This window comes from Papio anubis, chromosome 5 (genome assembly GCF_008728515.1).
Source record: "Papio anubis isolate 15944 chromosome 5, Panubis1.0, whole genome shotgun sequence".
Lineage (NCBI taxonomy): Eukaryota > Metazoa > Chordata > Mammalia > Primates > Cercopithecidae > Papio > Papio anubis.
This window is the reverse complement of record NC_044980.1, coordinates 34,996,546-35,022,172: the sequence shown is the minus strand read 5'-3', so window position 1 is coordinate 35,022,172 and position 25,627 is coordinate 34,996,546. Positions and strand designations below refer to the sequence as shown.

Below are 25,627 nucleotides of genomic sequence, written 5' to 3'. Positions count from 1 at the left end.
CCAACAGCCGGCACCAAGTTGCCAGCCATGTGAGTGAGCAACCCTGGAAGTGGTCGTGCTAGCCCAAGTCAGGCCTTCAGATGCCTGCAGCCCTAGCTGATATCTGACTGTAACCTCATGGGAGAGTCTTCTCTCTACAGAGGGTTTAGACTTGCAGTTGACCTCAGCAGATATTATGCTATCAAATGACCATTGATGCCTTTTATATACTTAACATTGCGTGAAGTATTACAACGAATATAAGAATTTAAAAACCTAGGCCTTGCGTTTTCTTAACCTCAGTGTTGACCCGCTTAGATAAAGAAGTTTACTGTTCACAACTTTGTAAAAACATTTTTCTCTGGTCTTCACACTTACAAGTTGATTTACATTGATTATCAGGAGTTTGTTTTCCTAAGCCTACCCTCAGCCTTTTCTTCAAGATTGAAGTATCATTAAATGATGATGACTGAGCCTTCTAGACACATCTTTAGGTGCCACATACTCTCATCTACACCAACCAATAGGCAGTCTTACCACCTTATAATTTGCAATGATTCATTTTAATTTGTCTTCCACATCAAGCTATGAACTCCTTAAAGGAGTTTCATTATTTATATATTTTTGAATAAATGAAGGATTACATTGGATTAAGCTTTCTCAGTTCTTTTTTAGTGACTTAGGATATCTTAAATGACATTTAAAAAGGAATTATGGTTCAAAACATTTCACAGAAATATTTTGATTCCTCAGAATCACCTTTTGAGATTGCTGGTTTGTCCTGATTTTGGAGATGAGGAAGCTGATGCCAAAGTGACTTGCCCAAAGTTAATAGTTAAATGATTTAAAGGTTAGAATAAAAATTTGAAGGTTAGTAGTTAAATAATGTAATTATTTGAACAACACTGTACCATTAGGTAACTTTACAGGGTAATTAGTGGCAGATTTGCTGCTATTTTTAGTTTCATTGTAATGTAGAAACTCACATATTATTATGTATTATGGCATTAAAGCTGGATGTAGACTACTAACTCTATGTGGTCTTTTTTATTTTTGTTGAAAAAACACAATTTTGTGGCAAAAAATGGAATATAGAGTAGAAATTTTTAGAATTTCATTTCTTAATTTTATAACTTAGTGATACCTTTTGATTAAATTCTTTTGCTTCACCTTTTTTTCTTTTCCTCTTTATATCACCAAAAAATTCCTGTTAAAATACAGGTCTGAGGGTCATTTATGCTTGCCCGTTCGATATACACATTCCTTTCCAGAAGCCTTACAGAAGTTCTATCGTGGTGAGTTCAGGTAGGAATTTCTTACAGTTTTTCTTATATAAGTATCTTAATAAGTATGTGCCATTAATAAATCTGTTAAAAAACAGAACAAATCAGGCAGGGCACAGTGTCTCAACGCCTGTAATCCCGGCACTTTGGGAGGCCGATGCGGGTGGATGACTTGAGCTTAGGAGTTTGAGACCAGCCTGGGCAACATGGTGAAACCTTGTTTCTACAAAAAATACAAAAATTAGCTGGGCATGGTAGCAAGCACCTGTAGTCGCAGCTATTTGTGGGGCTGAGGCGAGAGGATCACTTGAGCCCAGGAGGTAGAAGTTGCAGTGTGAGCCGAGATCGCGCCACTACACTACTCTGTTGCCTGGGCAACAGAGTGAGACTGTGTCTCAAACCAAACAAACAAAAAAACCAGAACAAATCAGATAATGTTTGGATTACTCCATAGATATAACAGTAGCCATTAAAAGTAATGTATTAGCTGAGTCACACATAGGTCTAATTTACCTTCTCCTAGTCCAGTTGGAATTGTGGAGAGAAACCCTGACAAATGTTGGTTGGCCTATAATATAACTGCATATAGAGATTTTTTTTCTCCTTCAGTGAGATAACAGCCATGTCTCTACTTTCTGAACCTCGTTACTTGTGTTTATCAGTTTAGTGGAAAGGTAATTAAAACTTTGGCTAAAATTGTTTGAATTTTTAGATTTTATATTTTTTATCTTTATCTCCCATCTAGTAATGATTGAGAGTTGGATTTAATCCAACCATGCTGAGATTCCTGGTATCTGTCTCACATAAAAGTATTTCTTAAGTAGTGGGGATGGGATTTTTAAAAATTTCTTTTACTTAATGCGTTCAGTGGTCATACCATCAGGAAAACAGGAAGGTGGAAGAAGGAGCATGAGGTTGGCCAATTATATTTGAGAGAGCCAAGTTGGACTACTTTTTATTTTCTGACTTGGACTGTATTTTATAGTTGGGGAAAGCTTTTCCCACAGATATTTGTGAAGTTGTATTACATCTTCTTGACTTTTCTAGAATCATTTCATTACCAATAATTCTAGTTTCTAGTCATTTCAGAAGTTTGACAACTTTAGAAATGGCTAATTTATACCTACCAAGTGGAAGTATATTTTTGTATACTTACCAAGCAGAATCTGTCCCATTGACTTTCGATACATTGATTATTGGTTTTGAAATCAGTTAAATCTGATTGTTTTTTTCCTTTTACCAGAGATGTTATTTAAATTTTTAGGTGTAATCAAAACTGTTTTATTTATTGTTTCTTAATCCTTTTTTCCTTTTATTGGTTAAAAAAACTGCATTACAAAATTTGTGGAGAGGGATTTTTATCTAATCCAGCCGTCTAAACACAATATTATTTTAAGTTTGCTCTCTTTTTTGTGTAATATTTTTTGCTGAGCAAAGCACAAACTATATCTTGCTCAGTATCTTGGACTTTATGGGTTCTTGATAGAGTTTGACTTAAAAGTTACTTGGGAGATTTTGTACAAGCACATTAGGTATTTCCATTATAATTGAAAAGAGAATAAATATTCAAATCTGTCATTGATAAGGAAGCTATAGACTTTAGGTGTTTCTGATATAACTTATTCATGGAATAACTGGTAACTTTTTTATTAACTATTTAATTTCGTTAAATTATTATAATGTGTACTCTTTAATTCATTCTATTTTAACATAATTCGCCTTTTCTTCACTTTTCTAAGGTGGTTGTGGAGGCAGAGAATCAGGTTATACCTTGAAGGGACTGGCATAAACCCTGTTCCTGTGGACCTTCACGAGCAGCAGCTAAGCTTGAATCAACACAATAGAGCCCTTAACATTGAAAGAGCTCATGATGAAAGTAGGTGGATTGGGCATCAGATGTGTTTGGGGAAATATTTAACTCAAATTTTTTGATGTAATAATATATGATTAACTTGTTTTTAGTTTCATTAGTAGCACTTAACAAAGTACAGTGAATTACTTCAATTGTAAAGTTTATTAGAATCTGAAGTAAGAAATAATAGCATATTTCTAGATGTTTTCTAGGACAGATTTGAAAACTAGCTGATTAGGAAAGGATGGTAAAGTATCTGATAAGATAGTTGATGTTTGAGAAAAGATTCTTGGCCTTAATGTTTGAAATGTCAAAAAAAAAAAAAAAAAAAAAAAGAAGGAAAGCAGTAAAGTTGAAATGAGCTAATCTGTGGAAGATTATGATGGTTATATATTTTATATAGTTATACTTAAATATATGAAATATATTTGTTGGGAAATTTTGCATTCCAGCCTTAGGATTTGTGCTTGAAATATTTGTGTAGCTTAGAGAATATTAGCATAGGGTGATTTGGCAGCTTTTTTTGTTAGGAGGGTTAAAGCGAATTCTCCATTTTGAGCCATGTTTTCCCACTTTTTCTAGCAAATGTAGGACTTTAATGATGCAAGAATATCCCAAAAGAAATCTTAAATATTTGTAGACTGTATAAAAAGATACAGTTTTCTCCTGTGTTTTATTTTCTGGATAAATTTATCAGGAAAAGCTACTTTTACATTTTTGCTTTCTGCCTCTGCTCTTTCATGGTACCTGAGGCTTATATCCATTTATTCCAGAGTTTTTCATGGTGACTTACAGCTTTATAGGTTAGCATGTTTCTAAAATGTGTGTTTATGTTGTATTTTAAAGGTTCTCCTCCAAAAAAAATTATATTAAAAAAAATCTTACATTATATGTGCATGAACTTCTATTGTTTTTGAAAGTCTGCAGTAACTATTAAGCACAATTTAAAAATAATAGTTAGAAATTTTAATCCCTCACTGAAAGAAGTTACTGCTACCAACAATAGATGGTAGATTTAACTGTCTTCACCAGCAGTCTTATAAAAAGATATAGATTGGTATATAAAGAGTCACTGCTCAGATTCCTCAGATTTACTGTGTTTAGTTTATAAATGAAGTTAGTATTTCATATATAGAAACAATATTACATACAAAGTTAGTGAATCATAGCTCAGCATCTAGGATGTTCATATCTGATTAATGGTAGTTCCAGAAAAAGAACAGAAAAATATTCAAAATCAAAAAATCATACATGATGATTTCTCAAAACAGGCAGGGGAAATTATTCAGCACATTGGTCTAGGCAAAGATTTTATGGCTAAGACTTCAAAAGCACAGGCAACAAAAACAGAATAGACAAATGGAGCTATATTAAACAAATCTTCTGCATAACAAAGGACACAAGATTGAAGAGACAGCCTATAGAATCGGAGAAAATACTTGCAAACTATTCATCTAACAAGGGACTAATATCCAGCATATACAAGGAATTCAAACAACAAACACAAATAATCTCATTAAAAAGTGGCAAAGTTTCTGAATAGAAGTTTCTCGGAAGACATACGGATAACCAACAGCTATATGAAAAAATGCTCAACATCACTAATCATCAGGGAAATGCAAATCAAAACCACAGTGAGATATCATCTCTCCCCAGTTAGAATGGCCGTTATCAAAAAGACAAAAATAACAAGTACTGGCAAGGATGTGGAGAAAAGGGAACTCTTATACACTGTTGGTGGTAATGTAAATAAGTAAAGCCATTATGGAAAACAGCATGAAGGTTTCTCAAAAATCTAAAATAGAACTCCTATACAATCTAGCAATCCCACTACTGGCTATTTATCCAAAGGAAAGGAAATCAGTATAGCAAAGGGATACTGGCACCTCATGTTTGTTGCAGCCCTATTCACAATAGCCAAGTATGGAGTCAAAGTGTCCATCAGTAGATAAATGAATATGGAAAATATGGTGTATATATATACACAATGGAGTACTATTCAGCCATAAAAAGAATGAAATCCTGAGATTTGCAGCAACATGAATGGAACTGGAGGTCACTATGTGAGGTGAAATAAGTCAAGCATAGAAATACAAATATCACATGCTTTCATTCATATGTGAGAGCTGAAAAAGTTGATCTCATGAAGATAGAGAGTTCAGTGATAGTTACTAAAGCCTGGGAAGGGTGAAAGGTGGGATGAGCAGAGGTTGGTTAATGGGTACAAATATGCACTTAGATGGAAGGAATAAGTTCTAGCATTCAGTAGCATAGTAGGCTGATTATAATTAACAATTTATTTTATATTTCAAAATACCTCATTTCAAAATAGCTGGAAGAGAAGATTTGAAATATTCCCAACACAAATGACAAATATTTGAGGTGATGGATATCCTAAATACCCTGATTTGATCATTATACGTTGTATGCGTGTATCAAAATATTACCTGTTCTCTATAAATATATAGTTAGTATGAATCAGTTAATACTTTTTTAAAATTTCAATTAGGAAACTTAGGCAAGAGTCTTTGAATTGAAAGGACCCACAAAGTGTTTCACATAATTAATGGTAAACTGTTCTTCACCAAGGTTTGTCAGAATACAAACAGCTACTGCAAGCTTCCAGAGAGGAGGAGGAGATGGAGGGGCTGGTGATTGGAGCAGATTATTTCATATACACTTATCCCTTGGTACCTGAGGGGGATTGGTTCTAGGACCCCCTACAGATACCAAAATTTGAGGATGTTCACATCCCTCATAAAATGGCATAGTATTGGCATATAACCTATGCACATCCTTCCCTATACTTTAATAATCTTTAGATGATGTATAATACCTAACACAATGTAAATGCTATATAAATAAAGACTGGTTGTATTAATATAGAGAGATGAATTGGTTTAATAAGCAATCCCAGAACTCAGTGACTGAATGCAAAAGCTTATTTTTAACTCATCTCATTGTCCAGGGAGTTTTCAGGCAAGCACAGCTGCTACCAAATAGGGGCTGCTACCATATTTTAAGGCCTCTGAGTCTTCTATTGGATCCTCTGTATCTTGTGGGGAGAAAACAGAGAACATAGAAGATCTTATGGGAAGTTTTAGGAACTAGGCCTTTTCATTAATTTTGTCCACATTCCATTGGCCATTACTAGTCACATGGCTCCATCCAGTGCAAGTAGACCTGGAAATAAAGTTTAGCAATATGACAGTGTGAGAGAATTACACAGTGTAGTAGTTTGTGTCACTAGTATTACAATTCTGTTTTTAAAAATACAAATTATAATTTTGTAATCTATTCACTTGGATAAAAAAGTAATTGGTGGCTGGGCACGGTGGCTCACGCCTGTAATTCCAGCACTTTGAGAGGCTGAGGTGGGCGAATCACCTGAGGTCAGGAGTTCGAGACCAGCCTGACCAACATGGTAAAACCCCGTCTACTAAAAATACAAAATTAGCCAGGCATGGTGGCGCATGCCTGTAATCCCAGTTCCTCAGGAGGCTGAGGCAGGAGAATCTCTTGAACCCGGCGGGAAGAGGTTGCAGTGAGCCAAGATCGTGCCATTTTCTAGCCTGGGCAACAAGAGCTAAACTCTGTCTCAAAAAAACAAAGTAATTGGTATGGAGTCCATCTTTTCATGTCCCATTGAGACAAGTTTTAAATGAACACAGTTCTGTGATTAGATAAGGTTTAGTAGTGAATTAGTATGAAAAAATAAGCAGAATTAAGATGATTAATGAGATTTGAAGCAATTTTATTTATTGTCTAACTCATTTGATGAAAGTTTTGAATTGAAATTCAACAAGCACATGTAATAAAATGTAATATGGAGAGATAAATTAGGATGAGGGAAAATGAGAATAGAGGTGGAAAGTCAAGACCATATAAAAGGGAAACATGGTTACAGTTTGATGGTGAGAGCTCAAATTTACTGGTGATATTTCATGAGTACCTATTGTTGAGCATTTGTAGGAAATCTGTGGGGATAGTAATCTAAAACAAATTTCATTAGTAATTATTTAAGGAAAAGTAATTTAAGCAATAAATTTTAGCCATTTATGTTTGTAAAACTGTCAAGAATGAGAATGTGAATGTATGTAGTACCTAAGACAGTTTAAAGCCAGTTTTAGTCTTATGTGCTATCAAATTTGATTAAACATATCAAATCTTTATATATATGTGTGTGTATATATATGTGTGTATGTGTATACATATATATGACTAAAACTGGCTTTAAACTATATATATATATATATATATATAGCATTTTGTATCAAGGTCTTTCTCTGTATTATGAAGTTGAGCTGATAATTTAGGTAAACAATAAGTACTCCAAGGGTACTTGGTATTGTAATAACTTGTTATATTTGAAAGAATAATTGGGTTCCCTTTAGGCAGTTATAGTCCAAAATAAAGGCGAAAAATGTAATGTTCAATTTGATAAACATAATAAACAGAAGAATATAATAATTAGGCTACCAAGTCAAAGGAGAAGAATAGATCAATATGGTCTTGGTGACAGTGGTGGTTTTATTAGTGTATTTGGTAACTATAGTGTATTAGGTAACTATTGTTGTATAACAAATCACTCAGCTTAGCATCTTAAATATAAATATTTATGACCTCACACAGATTATAAAGGTCAAGATTCTAAGAGTATGGCTTAGCTAGTTCTGGTGTAGGCAGGAGGTGACAATCAAGCTGTTGGCCAGGACAGAAGTATATGAAGACATGACTGGAACTGGAGAACACACTTTCCAGCTCATCACGTGGCTTTTAGCAGATGGCTTCAGTTGCTCACCACGTTGGTCTCTCCAAAGGGTTGTTCATGTTATCTCTTCCTCTAGAGCAGGAGATCTGAGAGAAAGAGAGCAGCCAAGGTAGAAGCAACAGTGTCTTTTCTAACCTGATCTCAGAAGTGATATGCCATCACTGCTGCCATATTCTGTTGGTCACATAGAGCAACCCTAGTATGATGTGAGAAAGAGAGTGTGAGTATATGTATTCACAAAAGTATGAATACCAGGGAGGCAGGAATCACTGGGTACCAACTTGGAGCCTGCCTACCACAATTGGGATGGATTTTTAAACATTAACTTCGTAGGAATTGTGGAGGAGACAGAAAAGTCAACTTGTCTGACAGAAAGCGAACTTTTCTCATGATGCTAGCCTAGTGGGAGATACTTGAGTCCAATAAATCTGATAGTTGTGACATTGAGGATACAGAGTTGCCTTTTCCAGTTGGAAACTAATAAAAGAAGTAACAGGAACCATTTGAAGGGGACAATCATTTTATATGATGGAGTAATGTTTAAGTAATTATGAAGGAAGATTACTTTAACCGTGCACACAACCTTACAGATTTAAAAAAAGAAAACATTTTTTAGGAATTATGAAGGGGGATGTGGAAATATTTCCTCCAGTGCTGCTGTTGCTAAAAACACTCTTGAGGTTTCCTTATTTGGAAAAAAAAGTCTGATTTCTTAACATACCTGGTTTGGTTTCCATCATCCAAGCCATGCATGTCATTTGCTGCTTAAATCCAAAATAGTTCTTGTTTTAATTGGTAAGTTATATCTCTGAAGCTTCCAAGATAAAACTAAGTGTAACAACAAGAATCTTTTGAGATGGATAAATATAGTTCATCACTCTTGAGAAATTGCTTCAAGAAGAATTAAGGTTTATTTTGGATAGAGACTCGGGCCTTCATTACAGGTGTAAGTTTAGGTTCCTTTAAGGTTTATGTTGTGGATGCTTTAAGTAAAAGATAATTTAAATGTTAACTATATTAAAGTATGTGATTCTTTTAAAAACAAAAATATAAAAGTTGTAATGTTTTATAAATTTTTTATAACATTTCTAGAAATCAAGGAGCTATCTTGGATTTTCTTTGTCTTAAATTACATGCAGGGTGTGAGGCTTCAGGACCGCAACTTCTGCCAGTGAGAGCACTAAATGAAGTCTTCATTGGGGAGAGTCTGTCATCCAGGTACTTTTAAACCAGTGATCTTGAGCATGGAATTTAATGTTTTAGTGCTTTTGGATATTTATTCAATTTCTACAACCTGGCTAAGATTTGTGAATAATCTTTTGTAAGTAATGGCAGTTCATTATTTAATGAAATATTTCCAAAACCTTCATAGATGTTAATATGTATTAAGGGGAAAGAACATTGTATAGCAAAAAAAGTTTGTAAAACCCTATATTAAATAAAGTTATTGTACTGCATCCCAGAACCTTTAATCTGTTTATATAGATTCTTTATTATTATTATTATTATTTTTTTGAGACCGAGTCTCACTCTGTCACCCAGGCTGAATTGCAGTGGCGTGATCTTGGCTTACTTCAACCTCTGCCTCCCAGGTTCAAGCAATTAGCCTGCCTCAGCCTCCCAAGTAGCTGGGACTACAGGCACATGCCACCACACCTGGCTAATTTTTTATTTTTAGTAGAGATGGAGTTTCACCATTGTTGCGAGAAGTCAGGGACCCCAAACGGAGAGACTGGCTGAAGCTGCGGCAGAAGAACATAAATTGTGAAAATTGAATGGACATTATCAGTTCCCAAAATTAATACTTTTATAATTTCTTATGTCTGTCTTTACTACAGTCTCTGAACATAAATTGTGAAGATTTCATGGACATTTATCACTTCCCCAATCAATACTCTTATAATTTCTTAAATATTGGGGCTGGTTCCCCCGATACACCATGTTGGCCAGGCTGGTTTCAAACTCCTGGCCGCAGGTGATCTGCCCACCTCAGCCTCCCAAAGTGCTGGGATTACAGGTGTGAGCCACTGCACTTGGCCAGATGCTTTATTAATGTTTTATTTTTATTTTTTAGAGATGGCATCTTACCGTGTCTGAATGTTGCCCAGGCTGGCCTTTAAATCTGGACTCAAGCTATGCTCCTGCCTCAGCTTCCTGAGTAGCAGGGACTAGTCGTGCATATCACTGTTCCCAGCTTATAAATATTTAAGAGAGTAATATACTAAGTATAAATTTGCAATTGATAGAAAACTTTTATAGGCAGTTCATATTAATATTTCCTATTAATTAGTGCTTCTTAAAGCTGATTTGTTTGCTTGCTTGTTTTTATAATTTGTTTGCTTGTTTTTATCCAGGATCCAATTAAGGATCACACATTGCATTTGGCTATCATGGCCTTTTAAAATTAAGAACACTTCCATCCTGTTTTGTCATTCATGATATTAATATTTTTGAATGGTCTAAGCCAGTTGGATTGCAGAATATCCCTTATTTTAAATTTGTATGATTTTTTTTTTCGTGTTAGATTCGGACTAGGCATTTTTGACAGCAATGCTCCATAGTTGATGTTGTATCCTTTTTAGTGTAACACATCATAAGGCAAGTGCACAGTTCAAGATTGTAACCATTATTGCAAAAATTAAGGTTAATGTAGTTCCTTATTAGGAGTGTAAAAATATATGTGTTTCATTACTGGCAGAATCTGTTTTGTGGGACTTGAATATAACTTAGGCTTACATTATCAACATAATTTTTTTTGCAAAACATTTTTGTGGAACACAGTGACAAGCTATAAAATGACTACTGTGATGTAAAGTTAACTCTTGATAGTACTTTAGAACCTGGCTTCTCATCCTTGTAGATGTAAGTAAATTAAGGGTAGAAAATTAGAGATGAGTTTTATTTGCTACTTTCCTGCTATTAGACCCATGTGAGTGACCCTTTGAAGATTATGTTGTTGGATCCCTAGTTTACTAAGAGTTCCATAAATTCTGAAATTTTGTTTGCTGGAAGTCATATCCTTTCATAAGAACTTTAATTATAGTGAGAAAAACTCGTCTTAACTAAAAAAGATACTCACATTGTAGCCAATGACTCAACTCGGGTTGTGTTGAAAAAGAATTGAAGTTTGATTCAGCAGAATGGTTTGAACAGTTTTTTTGATTTGTAATTATTTTGTTTATGTAATATTTAACAAAAATACATTGTGCATGTGCTGTGTGTAATATGTTAGTCACTAGGGATGTAAAGATGAATAACAAAGGTAGTGGTATCTTAATTTTTTGGAGAGTAATACATAATTTAAAAAAGTTAAAAGTAAAATTTATTATTCGAAGATAAAATATTTAGGAAACAAAAATATAGTAAAGTATAAAAATATACTTTAACACAGCAAGACTTATGCTATATATAAAGTTTTCTCTTTTGCTGCATATAAAGTTTGAAGCAATACGGACATGAATTATAGATAGTATGTGGTAGACGAGAGAAGAAAAAATTTAACTCTAGTGATACAATCTTGTCATTATTCTAAAGACAAGATAGAGAAGAGAGGAAGAACTTTAAATGAGATTGGAGAAAGTCTACCTTAAATAAATGCAATGATAAAAATGTTTTGTGAGTTTATGCTTCCTTCAGGGAAGCCATTTAATGGCTTATTTTATTCTGTTTGTGTATTTTAAAGGTAACTGTTGAGAGCTAGCTTTGCTTTATAATTTTATACTTACTAAAAAATTAAATAACATATATGGAGGAAAACTGGCATCAGTTGATAGATTTCGGGGGAGTCTGAAGTTTCTTGAGGGGATTTTCAATCAAATGCTTTTATTTTCTGTGGCAGTAGTGATCTGGTTGGTTTATCTCATAAATAACTGATGCTGCTGCTTTTTGTGTTCTTTGATGTCTCACCTTATGGTTTTACTAAGTAAGGACAGCAATGGATTGGCTTCTGATGCTATTGAAAACAGTTTAACTACTGCAGTGATTAATCTTTAATCACTTTTAAAGATTTTATGACATAGACCCTTAGGCAGAAAGGAAATGAACATTTATTGGATGCCTGCTATGTGCCAGGCACTGCTTATATTGTGTGTGCTATCTCATTTAATGCTCATAGCAACCCTGTGAGAAAGGTAGTTGTATTTATTAGTGACAAAATTGAGATTTGGAGAGTTCAAATAACTAGCCCAAGGTCATATAATTAGCTAGCATCAGAACTGTAACGTAAACCCAGTATTTCTGATTCTAGATTCTGTATTGAGGCTTCACTATGCTCTGAAAACTTAAGTGCCTTGCTTGGAAAATGTGAAGTGCAGCAATATTATCCCTGCCTCATTTATAATGTTCTTAGATTTAAGAACATTTTAAAGGCCCAATTTTGTTTTCTTTTCTCCTATTTGTTCTAACCTAGAATGTCTTATTCTTGGGCTGTAGCAGTGGACAATTTAAGAAGAAGTATACCCACTCTAAAGGGACTGTGAGTTTTATTGCTGCCTTAAAAACATAATTTCCCTGAAACAAAAATTCTATGAATTGACTAATCCTGATAAACTTGCATGTGAGAATGACACTAAATTTGCTCATTATTTTGGGCTCAGCATCTCTCACCTGACTGTACTTGTCTTTCTCTCTGCCTCTGCTTCTTTTCTACCCATGCGCCCTTACCTTTAATCTCTTTTGTTTCTACTTGATTCTGGCATAGTAGCAGCCACTTCTATGGATTTGGCTGGCTTGTCTGTACATAATAGGCTCCTAATGTGTGTGTTTTCTAGGAAGATATAACAAAGCTATGAAATAGATTAAATGTGAATGTTAGGCCTGCTATGTTTTATTTTTAATAAGAAATTCTGACTATAGAGAAAAAAGTGAAAAGGAGTTGTATTAGGCAAAGCCCTCACAAATTAAGAGCTTACAGGATAAACTGTAAAGGTTAGAATAAGAGATAAATTATCCACAGTGGTAGTGTTTGTAAGCATGTCCAGTAATTGTTATTATTTTGAAAAGTTGTATTTTATTATGGTTTTATCTTAACTTTTTTATTTGCTGGAGAAAAAAATTCACTGTTGGTCAGTATCAGTGACACAATTATTTTAAGATAGAGTTTACAAAATAGGCTTTTAGACATTTCAAAAGTTCTTTGAATAGTTACAAATCATTTATGCATTCATGGAGTTAAAGAATAGTGCCATTTTTGCTAGTGCCAGAAAACTCATTTGATTTCATATTAATGAAATATTTTAAGAAATGTAAATCTCAAAGAAATTTATAGTTCTGGTTTATCTCTAGTTTTGTCCACTAATCCAGTATTGGTTGAGAATTTTCTTTACAGCTTTATTATGTAATCTCTGTTAGCTTACTACTAATTCAAGAGGTACATTAGCATGTAGCTTAAGAAACAATAGTTTAGTAGAAACTATTAATAACTTTAAGAATTAGAATCAGCTTTAAAATATATCAAGGACTAGCTACCAAGAATGAAACTCACTTAAGAATAGTATTTTCTTTTTTGAATTCTGAAATGAGGCTCTGTGTATGTTAGATTCCATAAGAGCAATAGCACAATGCTAGCCAAAAATTTGCAAGAAGCCCCTATTTGAAATATTAAAGTATTGTCAGAAGGGAATATATAAATCAGACAGGCATGCAGACATGTAGTTTTTTTGTTGTTGTTGTTGTTTTTTATTTCTTCTAACTTTTTCACTTAATTAGTATTGGAATTAGCATCATGATGTGTGTGCCTACTAAGTCCAGTATTTCTTGGGTAAGCTGACTTAATTAAGATTTCCTTAGTTCTGAAGAAGACTATCTTATTTACTGTGAACCATAAGCTCAGCAAACAGTTTTATATTCTCAATTCACAGGGCTTCCTACTATGAGATTTCAGTTGATGATGGTCCATGGGAAAAACAGAAGAGTTCAGGGCTCAATTTGTGTACTGGAACAGGATCAAAAGCCTGGTAAGTAACTTGGGATGTTGCTTATCAAGTTTTGTGAAATATTTTTAGTAATGTAATATATTGGCACATCTAAGGCGTGTAATACGCAAGAGGTGTCCTGGTGGTGTTATGTAGGTAGGCCAAATTTCTGTTTCATTCATCACTGGGGTCTAGTAGTCCTGCCTTGACTTCTTGGATTACAGTTACAGCCTGGATTTGGTCATTATTGAGCACTAGGTTTGTAAAGGAAAGGAAATGAGAAGTGGTTTTGGGACTTATCTTTTCTTAAAAATGAAAAATATTTTAAATAATAGTAAGAAAATGAATACAAAGTACAATAAACAAAAATAGACTGGAGGTTTGTATATTAGAAGCCTAACTGGAGATAACCTGGTGCATCCTATGTCCTGTTTACTCTATAACCTCCCTCTGGGTAGTCTCGTCTTCTTAGTACATTCCTCACAGATGCCTCCCAAACATACCTTCTCTCCTGAGTACAAACTCATATTCTAAAATTACATGCCAGATAGGATATTAGTAACACTTCAGATTCAACACATTCAGAACTGAATTTATTGTCTTCAGTTTTTCTTTTTGTGTTCTTTATATTGCTGAATACCATCAGCATTTACCCGACTCCATGTCTAGAGAAAAAAAGCAAAACATGATTTCTCAAAACCTTGTTCTTACCTTTGGAGTCCTCCATTCTTCATTCTCCTCTCTATGTATCCCAGTCTCGAAATCCTGTTCATTGTACTTCTGAAATCTTAGTCTACTTTTTGAGTTTCTACTGCTGCTACTTTGGTCCAAGCCTGCACCTTTTTAGTGAATATTCTTTGTGCCTTACCTTTTATTCTTGAGGCTGTCATCTGCACTACACAGAGTAATATTTCCTTTTTTTTTTTTTTTTTTTTACTTTTTTTAAAAAAAATATTATTATACTTTAAGTTCTGGGGTACATGTGCACAACGTGCAGGTTTGTTACATGGGTACACACCGTGCCATGTTGGTTTGCTGCACCCATCACCTCCTCATTTACGTTAGGTCTTTCTCCTAATGCTATCCCTCCCTCAGTCCCCCACCCCACAAAAGGCCCCGGTGTGTGACCCTCCCTGTGTCCATGTGTTCTGATGTTTTATGAGTGAGAACGTGCGGTGTTTGGTTTTCTGTCCTTGAGATATTTTGCTGAGAATGATAGTTTCCAGCTTCATCCATGTCCCTACAAAGGACATGAACTCATTCTTTTTCATGGCTGCATAGTATTCCATGGTGTATATGTGCCACATTTTCTTTATCCAGTCTATTATTGATGGATATTTGGGTTGGTTCCAAGTCTTTGCTATTGTGAATAGTGCTGCAATAAACATACGTGTGCATGTGTCTTTATAGTAGCATGACTTATAATCCTTTGGGTATATCCCCAGTAATGGGATTGCTGGGTCAAATGGTATTTCTAATTCTAGATCCTTGAGGAATCGCCACACTGCCTTCCACATGGTTGAACTAATTTACGCTTCCACCAGCAGTGTAAAAGTGTTCCTATTTCTCCACATCCTTTCCAGTGTCTATAACAGAGTAATATTTCTAAAATGTAGATAAATCTATCTCTGTTCTCTGCTTTACAAGTTTCATTGACCTCTGTTCAGATTGCTTAATCTGTCATTTGAGGCCCTTTATCATATGACCTTGGTGATCTTATTGGCCTTATTCCTGCCCTACCCTTACTCCCACCTATGGCACACTAGAATTGGCACAGCTCCTTGCAATTCTCAGCATGCTTCTTGTTCTCGCTTGGCTTTTTATTTTTGCTCAATGCAACTTCTTCCTGCCTTGAATGCCTGAACACTCCACTTTCTATCCACTGGCTGAAAATTCAGTCTTGAAATGTCATTCTCTTTAGCAAATCTTTAACACTCACCTCTTTCATAAAGACAGTGAATTAATCATTTTTATCCTTCCCTAACACTTTTTCTCATAGCACTGTTATAGCCGTTATTACATTATTAGTTATCTAATATGCTAGTACCCAGCTAGTTAAAGCAACTTTATGGATTTGGGATGGTGACTAGGGTTTTTTTTTTTTTTTTTCCTGCTTAATCTTTTGTGTGCACAGTACCTTATATGTATTCACTCAAAAAGTATTTTTTGAGTAAATGACTATACGCTCACAATTGTATATAGCTAAAACAATGCTTATCAAACTTTTACATTTGGATAGTTTGATTTAGAGTTTTATTTCCTACTTGTTTAGCATGACTTCTTAAACTATTTTATTATGAAAAATTTTTAATAAGAGTGACAAAATAGTGTAATGAATCCCCACATACCATTAGCTAGTAGTAATTATCAACACATGCCCAATCTTGTTGCCTCTGTACCCCTATCTATCTACTTTTGTTCTATTTATTTTGAAGTTATTTTTCAGATATCATGTCATTTAATTCATAAGTATTCAATAAAAAAAAATTAGCCAAATAGTCTTTTGGAAAAAATAAGAAGTATCATTTTAAAAGATAGGTTAATAATTTATTTTCCTGAAGGCCAGTGAAAGGAACATTTCTAAAATGAATTTTCCAATAATTTTGTGAAAAAAATTAATCCTTTAATATGTTATAAAATTATTTTGTAACCATCTCATAGATTAAATTGAAAACATTACAGCTAACAGCTTTCATTTATGATGATAGCATCTTTCCTGTTGAACATGCTATGCTACTTTTTGAAAACTAGAGTGAAATTAGAAATAGAAATAGAAATTTCTGTTAGAAATAGAGATTGTCTTTACCCAGTATTCTTATCATAAAAAATGGGCAAAGTGGTATAATTGAAAAGAGTACTGGCCTGGAAGTTAAGAGACCTGATTAAACCACAGACTAGCTTTACATCTGTGTACAAATTTCCTTGTCTGCAAAATGCAGGAATTGGAACTGATAAAATAGTAAGTTTACTTTGCCTTCTGAACTTCCGTGATTCTGTATGTTTATTTTTTATGCATTGTAATACAAGCTATGAGTTATATAGCCCCTGCTACTTTGTACTGTGCTAAGTACTTTTATATGTTAATTAATCCTTTTAGAAATCCTGGAAGAAAGTAGTAGCATTCCCATTTTATAAACGAGTAAATTAAAGGTTAGCAAGGATAATTTAGGCCAAAGTTATACAAGAAGTAAGAGTCAGAACCTGGATATAAGTACAGGTGTGCTGGACTGCAAAATCAGTGCCCTTTTCACTGTCATTACTACTTGTGCTGCTTCACAAGGGAAGGTCAGTTTTTAAATGGAAAGGGGGAGGGGTTCTGAGCTGTCTATAGAGGTCACATAGTTGAAAGAAAAGTCACTAGGTTGTATTGAAGAATTATCAAGATAAATTTGTAATTAATCTCAGTGAAGTAGTGCTTCTGCTAGAGGCAATGGGGCTTCTGTCTGGGGAGGGGTGTAATTTTGATAGATTTTGATAGTTCAAGTTTTCAACCTTTCGGGGCATAAGGAATGACAGCCACTACAATGCTTTTAAAGCATTCCTCGCCTCCCACATGCACCCAGTAGTTGAGTCCTGTGTTGATGTTGCATTTCGATAAGTATGGGTTAGATTAAAATCTCAGCCTTCTCTATGTTGCTTGTTAAAGTTTTCCATTATTTCCTGTGCTCTAGTATAAAAGTCTTTCTCACAAGCTATATCCTATCCCTGCCACCTTGGTTACTCAGTCTCTTCTCTACCAAGCCCTATGCAGCTTGCTTGCATCTAACATGTTCTCTACTGCAATTCCCATTCATCTTTTGTCCTTTTCTCTTCAAGAAATGTAGGAAGAGAAGGGAAGCCTAGGAGCCAGAGGGGCTGGGGAAAAGCTGTATATTTCTATACATTAATAATTTTTGTTTTTATCATACTACCATCTCTGAGCACATATTTTGTTCCAAGCTAATTAGATGATCTTGTTTAAATTCTCACAAATACTCTGGAAGTAGGTGATTTTATTTTCATAAGTAGAATCCAAAGTTTCATAAGTTAACTGACTTTCCCAAAGCCATGTGGCTAATAAATGGTGAAGTCATGATTTAAATTTTAAACCTATCTATAAACCATAGACCTCTGAAGACTCACTGGAAAGAAAAGATTAGAATAATCTATTTTTCTCTCTTTTAATTCTTGATAGAGAGGGGCTTGTTTTCTTGTATGAAATTCTTTAATCAGTCTTTACTTTTAATATGAAATGTGGAAATGTATGACTCACGGTAAGCTATTTGTTATAAAAGATAAACCACCAATCTCGGTGGCTTAACACAGTATAAGTCTATTTCTTGTTCTTGTAAAGTCTGCAGTGAGTGTTCCTGATTGGCAAGCAGCTCCCTGTAAGTGGTTATTCAAGGAGCCAGAGTTCTTCCATCACGTGGCTCTACCACCTTCTAAACATAGCTCCTCCGGTTGCTCTGCTACAGAAGGTAGAAGAGCATGGGGACTCCCCATGGGAGGCTGTGAGCCAGGCTTTGAAGTTTTATTCATCATGTCCACTCTGATTTCATTAGCTACAACTCAGTCACTTGACTATATGGCATGAAGGGCTAGAAAATATGCGTTCAGGAAGAAAAACAGGTTTGGGGAAGAGTTATTCCGTGTCTGCATCTCCAAAAATTCTTCCACAGGAGACAGGATATAGGGGTGGTATTACACAGCAAATGTCTCTGAATTGTCCCATTATCATGTCAGTTCTCTGGTCAGTGGGGAATCAGGTTTACTCCGTACATTGGGAGAAGTACTACAGAGCCAGATCACCATATATTTCAATTAGTTTCTTTTTAAGATTGTTCTCAGTCCTTTTTCTCCATACATGCTGCCCTACCAGACTTTAAAGTAAGGATGAAGATGTGTTTTTAGGAAATGGAGCTTTAGTAGTTGATGAAGATGTGATACTCAGTTTGTCTTCCAGTTTGGTAGTAGAGGTTGTATCTGATTTTAAATGGGAACTCTTAGAGTGGTGAAGGTTGTAGACCTAAGAAAAAAGTTCTCATGTTTTTGCATTTCTCCAAACATGAAGGGTACAGGGTTAGCAGGTATAAGAGTATCTCTTATTCTCCCTCCCTCAAAAAGTTGAGAGACAGTGATTTAGGTTTAGAGTTGTGTTGACTCATGTTATTCCTGTTCCTTGGGATTATCTGTTGAGATCATGTATGAAGAGTTATGAGGCAGTAGAAGAATTCAAAATTACTGGGAATTTTTTTTTAAAAAAACAACCTTTTCTTAGTGATCTTTATAGACCCCCAGGACAGAACTGTTTTGAAAAGTTATTCATGTTTGTATTAATGCTTGGTTTTTAGTGGTTAAGCAAGGCATTGCACATGTAGAATATTTCTTCCCTTTAAGGAAACTATTTTATAACTTAAAGTATAATTTAATACTTAAAGAATATGTTAAAAGGTACAAAAGGGTATACAGCAAAAAGCTAGTCTCCTTTTCATTTCGTATCTGTAGTGCTTATCTCTAGATTCACACTATATATATATTTTTTTTTTTCTTAAAATGGAACAATATATACACTATATGATGCCTTTTGTTTTTTAACTTAGTATTTTGGTTATCCTTACACATCAGCACATATATTTGTATTATTTTTAATATCAATGAGTAGCTATAATTTATTTAATTAGCTTTCTGTGGGTTTCTATATTTGAGTTGTTTTGCTGTTATAAAGAGCGTTTCAGCTAATAATTTTTGTACCTATCTTTGTGTATTATAGATGGAGGTATATTTTAGGTTAAGTTACTAGATTGAAGAATATGTTCATTTTAATTTTGATAGTGCATAATTGCTCTCCAACTGCAATATCTCTGTTCCCATAAATGTACGAAAATACTTGTTTCATCATACCCATACTAGTACATTATTTACCAGTTTTTAACTTTGTTCATTTAGAACTTTCTCCAATTTCTAAGAATTTTCTATATTTTAAGTAGGTTATTCATTTGTGATTTTTAGCATGTTTTTAGAATTAAAACTAAAAATTTTGTGATTTTTGTTTCTAGGTCATTCAATATTAACAGGGTTGCAACTCAGGCAGTAGAAGATGTTTTAAATATTGGTGAGTACCAAAACAGCTATTACAGCAGTCCCCTCTTTTCCGCAGGGCACATGTTCCAGGACCCCCAGTGAATGCTGAAACCTTGGATACTACCAAACCCTTATACTATGCATTAATTTCTTTTTCCTTCTTTACAATATCATGGATAGAAGATTCATATATCTGATTGTAAATCTTAGCAACCTCAGCATATGACCTTTTTCTTTGAGAACATTCACCTGTTCATGCAGAAAAAGCATTTTATGGCTTCTCTTTGGCATATCTCATTTGCCGACATCACTACTTGTGCCTTGGAGCCATTATTAAGTTAAATAAGGGTGACATGAACACAAGCACTATGATACCATGACAGTCAATCTAATAACCAAGTCAGCTACTAAGTGACTAATGGGCCAGTAGCATGCACAGCATGGATAAGCTGGACAAAAGGATGCCTCACATCCCAGGTGGGTTAGAGCAGGACTGCGTGAGATTTCACCATGCTACTTAGAATGATGTGCGATTTGAAACATGAATTATTGATTTCTATAATTTTCCATGTAATATTTTTGTATCATGGTTGTCTGCCGGTACCTGAAACTGGAAGAAAGCAAAATCATGGAAAGCAAAAGTGCTAATAAGGTCAAGGGGGGACTACTGTTTATGATAATATGCTATATAATGTATACATGCTATTTTATATTAGCTATTATGTTATATAATAACATATATGTATTTATAACACATATACATTTTAATCATACTTTCCTCCTTTCCTTTTTCAATAGCAAAACGACAAGGAAATTTGAGTCTTCCATTGAACAGAGAATTGGTAGAGAAAGGTCAGTGACAATTGGTAATAATCACTAACAGTTTAGTTCTATTTCAGTTTTAAGAATGATAGTGTGAAGTGTTATTTAATTAGCAAAGTACTTTTTTTTTTTACTCAAACATGCTTTTAATATGATATCCCCTTAAATGTCTTTAAGCAACATAAAGATTAAAGTTGGACTTGGTTGTTGTGATTTTTAGTCAGCCCTGAAATACAACTCTTAAGTCAAAGCAGTATAACTGCAAACATGTCCTGGGGGATAGGGAATTACAGAAAAATCTTTATCTCACAAATAGTAAGTGCATAGCTAAATTCACTATGCCATTAATATCCTCTGAATGAGATAGAATTCACTGAGCTATGAGTGCTTATTTTCTTATTCACTCAACTATTCTTTTTAACATTCTTCTCCCTAGTTTTGCCTGATTACCTCAAGATTCCTTTAAGAGAATTAGCGCTGTTAGAGAAAGAATACTTATCAAGAAATCTGAAATCGTAGGTTCCAGTTCCAGATCTACTACATCAGCTGTGAAACTTGGGCAAGGCTGTGATCCTCCACAGTTGTAAAAAGAGGGGGTTAAAGTAGATCATCTAGCTGGTGTTTCTAGGAGTTCTTCAAATGTATTCTTTACATTCAGTTTAAAACAATTTAAATTTTTAAACTGAAAAACACATTTGTTTGATTTGCATATCAGATTGTAACACACTGAAGTCTACTTATCTACCAGGATCATTCTTATATGCACCTCAAATTAAAGCTATTTTTTGCTATCTCCATTGAAGGATATCCTAAAATTTCAAGGTAGATTGTTTTTTATAAAACCACAAACCAAAATGTGTTTAAAGTTACATCTACATACCTATGTAAGGATCTTCTCAACATATATGACAAAAAATATATAGACATAAAGTGAATATTGATACATGTAAGACTGCAACTGTCATCCATAAACATAAATGCTTGGATTTGAGTTATCTTAACAGCCTCATTCTCATTGGTTACCTTAAAATGAGTTAGCGGGCCGGGCGCGGTGGCTCAAGCCTGTAATCCCAGCACTTTGGGAGGCCGAGACGGGCGGATCACGAGGTCAGGAGATCGAGACCATCCTGGCTAACACCGTGAAACCCCGTCTCTACTAAAAATACAAAAAACTAGCCGGGCGAGGTGGCGGGTGCCTGTAGTCCCAGCTACTTGGGAGGCTGAGGCAGGAGAATGGCGTAAACCCGGGAGGCGGAGCTTGCAGTGAGCTGAGATCCGGCCACTGCACTCCAGCCCGGGCTACCGAGCAAGACTCCGCCTCAAAAAAAAAAAAAAAAAAAAAAATGAGTTAGCAATACCTTCTAACCTGATACAGTATTTTAACAGTGTCAGTTTATCTTTATTGTTAGGTTTCCACATAAGACTTCCTTTTTTGGGGGGACAGTTTGCCTCTAAAATAGTTTGAAAAAAGAAGCAAATCTCTCAAGCCCCATTCAGCCTTCTAAAATGGATTCTGGTCTCCTTCACTCAATTTGAGACCTACAAGATTATTTTAATCATGGTTCATGAATTAGCACCAGCAGTAAATCTGTATGAAAGGAAAGTTAGGCACATAGGGTAATTGTTTCTTAATTATATAATTCAACTTAAAAAACAATATATATAAAATAACTGAAATTTATGTCAGGTATATATATAAATTAAGGGTATATATACACACACACACAGACACATATATACACATACATATACACACATATATATGTATCATTGTGATTTTCTTCTTTTAATAAACATACCAAAGCTTTACTTTGATGAATGGCATTCCTTTCAAGATTTGACTATCTTTAGAAGCAACAGTGAATGCCAGTGATGCAATCACTGTTACAGACATTTGTGAAATTACTCCTTTGAAATTTCTTTCAGAGCTAGCATGCTTTTTTGTGGTGTGTCACGGAGCCAAAGTTTTATTTTTGTGAGTGAATTAGATTTTTTTTAAAGCCAGTAATTCAAATGAAACTTTCGTAAATAAGGTAGATTATCTGACAGTCTTTTAATTTTTTTAACGTAGTACTCAACTAAACTTCCTTTCAGGCCTGATATCTTTGTAATTTTCTCAACCAATTTGTGCTTTGTATTCCAGCCTTCATATGCCTCTTGATTAGAGAGAAAGGTCCCAAAGATTTCTAAAAAATATGTTGATGTATTGGAGAAAGGATATTGCCTGTTGTCGTTTGAGACTGCATTTTATATCAACGCTGTTTGCTTATTATCATAGTTATGAGCTCCTTGATGTGGTATTTTGGAAAGAACTTGGTAGGGCAATATGGCAACTCAAGTTCCTTTTTTGAATGCATCTATCTAGTTCCTCCATTGTTTAATTACAAGCTCTGAAGCTAGTGGTTTTTTTTTTTTTCTTTTTCCCCAATTGTACCTATTTCTACTGTATTGTGGGTGATGTGTGTTTCTGTGGGCAAATCATGGTACCTAATTCTTATTTATAAGGTTTTTTGTTACTGTTTTTAATGGAATATGTGTTATGAGTTTCAAGAACCTTGTTCCCAAATAGACTTTTGGAACTGAATTAATTTTAAATGGGGGATGGCATCTATTTTTTGTTTTGCCATTCTCAGAAGTGACCATCTTTTATTGAGTGTAGTAATATTTTTTTTCTTTGTAGTAACAAATGAATATAATGAATCACTGCTCTACAGTCCAGAAGAACCAAAAATACTTTTCAGTATTCGAGAACCAATAGCAAATAGAGTTTTCTCAAGCAGTCGTCAGCGTTGTTTCTCCTCAAAGTAAGCATCCTTGGTCTGACTTCTGACTATTGTCATCCCTTTCATTGTTACAAAGCACACTTGGTTTGAAAACAATTTAATTTCATTAAATTTGCTCATTCAAACTTAATCTAGCAGGAAAAGTCGAACCTGTGAAAGTAATAAGGTATCATGCTAACCCGGCTAAAATCATATTTTCTTGTACACTTACTGTGCCATTTTAGAGAAGCTAAAACTTAAGTGACTAGAAAGGGTACAGTTATTTATTTCAGTGATTTGTTGGTTTTTAAAAAATGAACCAAGACACAATAATTGTAAAAGAAGCTGAATAGAAAGCCCCTTCTTTTTCATAAGCTGTAGAATAAAAACACGATAAACACTGATAGAAAACTTAGATTGCATAGCAATAAACCTTTAGAATAGTTTTCATTTCTTTTAGGTTTTCCCTAAAAGTGACCTCCCACCTATTGAATTTGCTTCATTTTATTTTTGGGGAGAGAGGATATAAAAAAGTGGATATAAGTTCTTATTTTGTAAAGGTTCCCCAATTTTCCAAATTAACAAGAAAATCTAAAATTCCGAGAAAATGTCATCTATCTCATGGCAAGCAGAAAACAGCTTAAGTAATTACAAATTGCTGACCTCAGTGTACATATTTTCTCTTTATAGACATACAATTAATTTTTTCCCCAGGTTAGACACAAATAAGGAAATTTATCTTAAAATTCACGTTGTCATTTGACAGTTAATTTGATTAATCTACAGATCTCTACTCAGTTTGAGTGAGACGACAAAGACTCCTTCAAAGATATATACTACTTATATTTAAGTTTTTGCTAATAGGAGAATAGCTTTGTGATTTTGACAGTTGGAAAAGATTTCTTAAACATGTCATAAAAAGCACTGTAACAACAAAAGATGGATAAATTGAACTACACTGGAAGTAAGAACTGCCAGTAATCAAAAGATACAATTAGGAAAACAAAAAGGCAGAGCGAGAAAGATATTTTCAGGACCTATATCCAGCAATGGGCTCATAGCCAGAATATTTAGTATATAAAAATTCCTACTGACAATAAGAAAAAAGCAGGCAACGTGATAGAAAAATGGCCAAAGTCAGGCATTTCACAAAAGGTGATATTCATATGGCTAATAAACATATGAAAAACATGATCTTATTATTCATCTGGGAAATGCTAATTAAAACTACATAATACACTATCATATACACCCACCAGAATGGCTAAGGTACCAGTTGTTGGCAAGGAGGAGTAACTACAACTTTCTGTATATTCCTAAATTTCTGTTAGGAATATATAGCTTGGAAAATTGTTTGGCAGTTACCTAGCAAACCTGCACATAGCATACACAGTGATCCAATAATTCCCCTTTGAGGTATATATCCAACAGAAATGTATGCACCAACAGAAATATGTGCACAAAGACATTCAAGAATATTCATAACCGCTCTACTCCCAATAGCCAAAAACCCAAATGTCCATGAATAGTAGAAGAGAGAGATGAATTTTGGTGTTTTCATACAATAGAAGTGATTTCATACATCATTAAAAATGAACACACTACTATTAATATTACACATAATAACATGGATGAATTTCGCAAACATACTATTGAAAAGAAGACAGACACCACTGTGCATATCATATTCTTCCATTTCTATAAAGCTCAAGAACAGACAAAGCTATTACTACTACAGTGATAGAAATTAGGAAGGTAGGTATGCTTGAGGAGGGAGCAGGGATAGTGACTGGGAGAAGGCAGTGAGGGAGCTTCTGGCAAGCTGGGTAACAGTTGATTCCTGAGTTGGGTGATCATAAGTGTGTTCACTGAACTGTACATTAATAATTATGTATACCTGTATACATATACACATACCCAACTGTTCTGTATATGTGTTATACTTAAGTAAAAATGTTACATGAAAATAGTTAACACTCTTGTTCAATACTTAGTATTTGTGATGTTAGTAATTCAACATTCAATCGTATGAAAACAGCCTGTGAGTTCAGTCAGGTCTGCACTTCTTTACTGCTGAATGCTTGTGTGAATGGTGCTATCCTGAACATTTGCGTTTGGAGACCTTCATAATATACCCATATATTTACATAGTCACTAATTTTCTCATACCAGTGAACAACTTG

At 34.4% G+C, this 25,627-nt stretch overlaps 1 protein-coding gene across 5 annotated transcripts in view; it reads left to right on the top strand.

The window, feature by feature from the left end:
- Window positions 1-25,627, top strand: part of NADK2 (NAD kinase 2, mitochondrial) — a 46,459-nt gene that overhangs the window by 17,815 nt on the left and 3,017 nt on the right. For 2 of the 5 annotated variants that reach the window (XM_009208276.3, XM_009208275.4), the window contains exons 5-12: window positions 1,201-1,284; window positions 3,002-3,138; window positions 9,025-9,103; window positions 12,294-12,359; window positions 13,744-13,839; window positions 19,836-19,891; window positions 20,659-20,712; window positions 23,363-23,486. In XM_009208276.3, the coding sequence (XP_009206540.1) occupies window positions 1,201-1,284; window positions 3,002-3,138; window positions 9,025-9,103; window positions 12,294-12,359; window positions 13,744-13,839; window positions 19,836-19,891; window positions 20,659-20,712; window positions 23,363-23,486 (696 nt within the window). The remainder of the gene's footprint in view (window positions 1-1,200; window positions 1,285-3,001; window positions 3,139-9,024; window positions 9,104-12,293; window positions 12,360-13,743; window positions 13,840-19,835; window positions 19,892-20,658; window positions 20,713-23,362; window positions 23,487-25,627) is intronic. The other 3 variants (XM_009208277.3, XM_003899581.5, XM_021939288.2) reach the window with 2 other exon arrangements.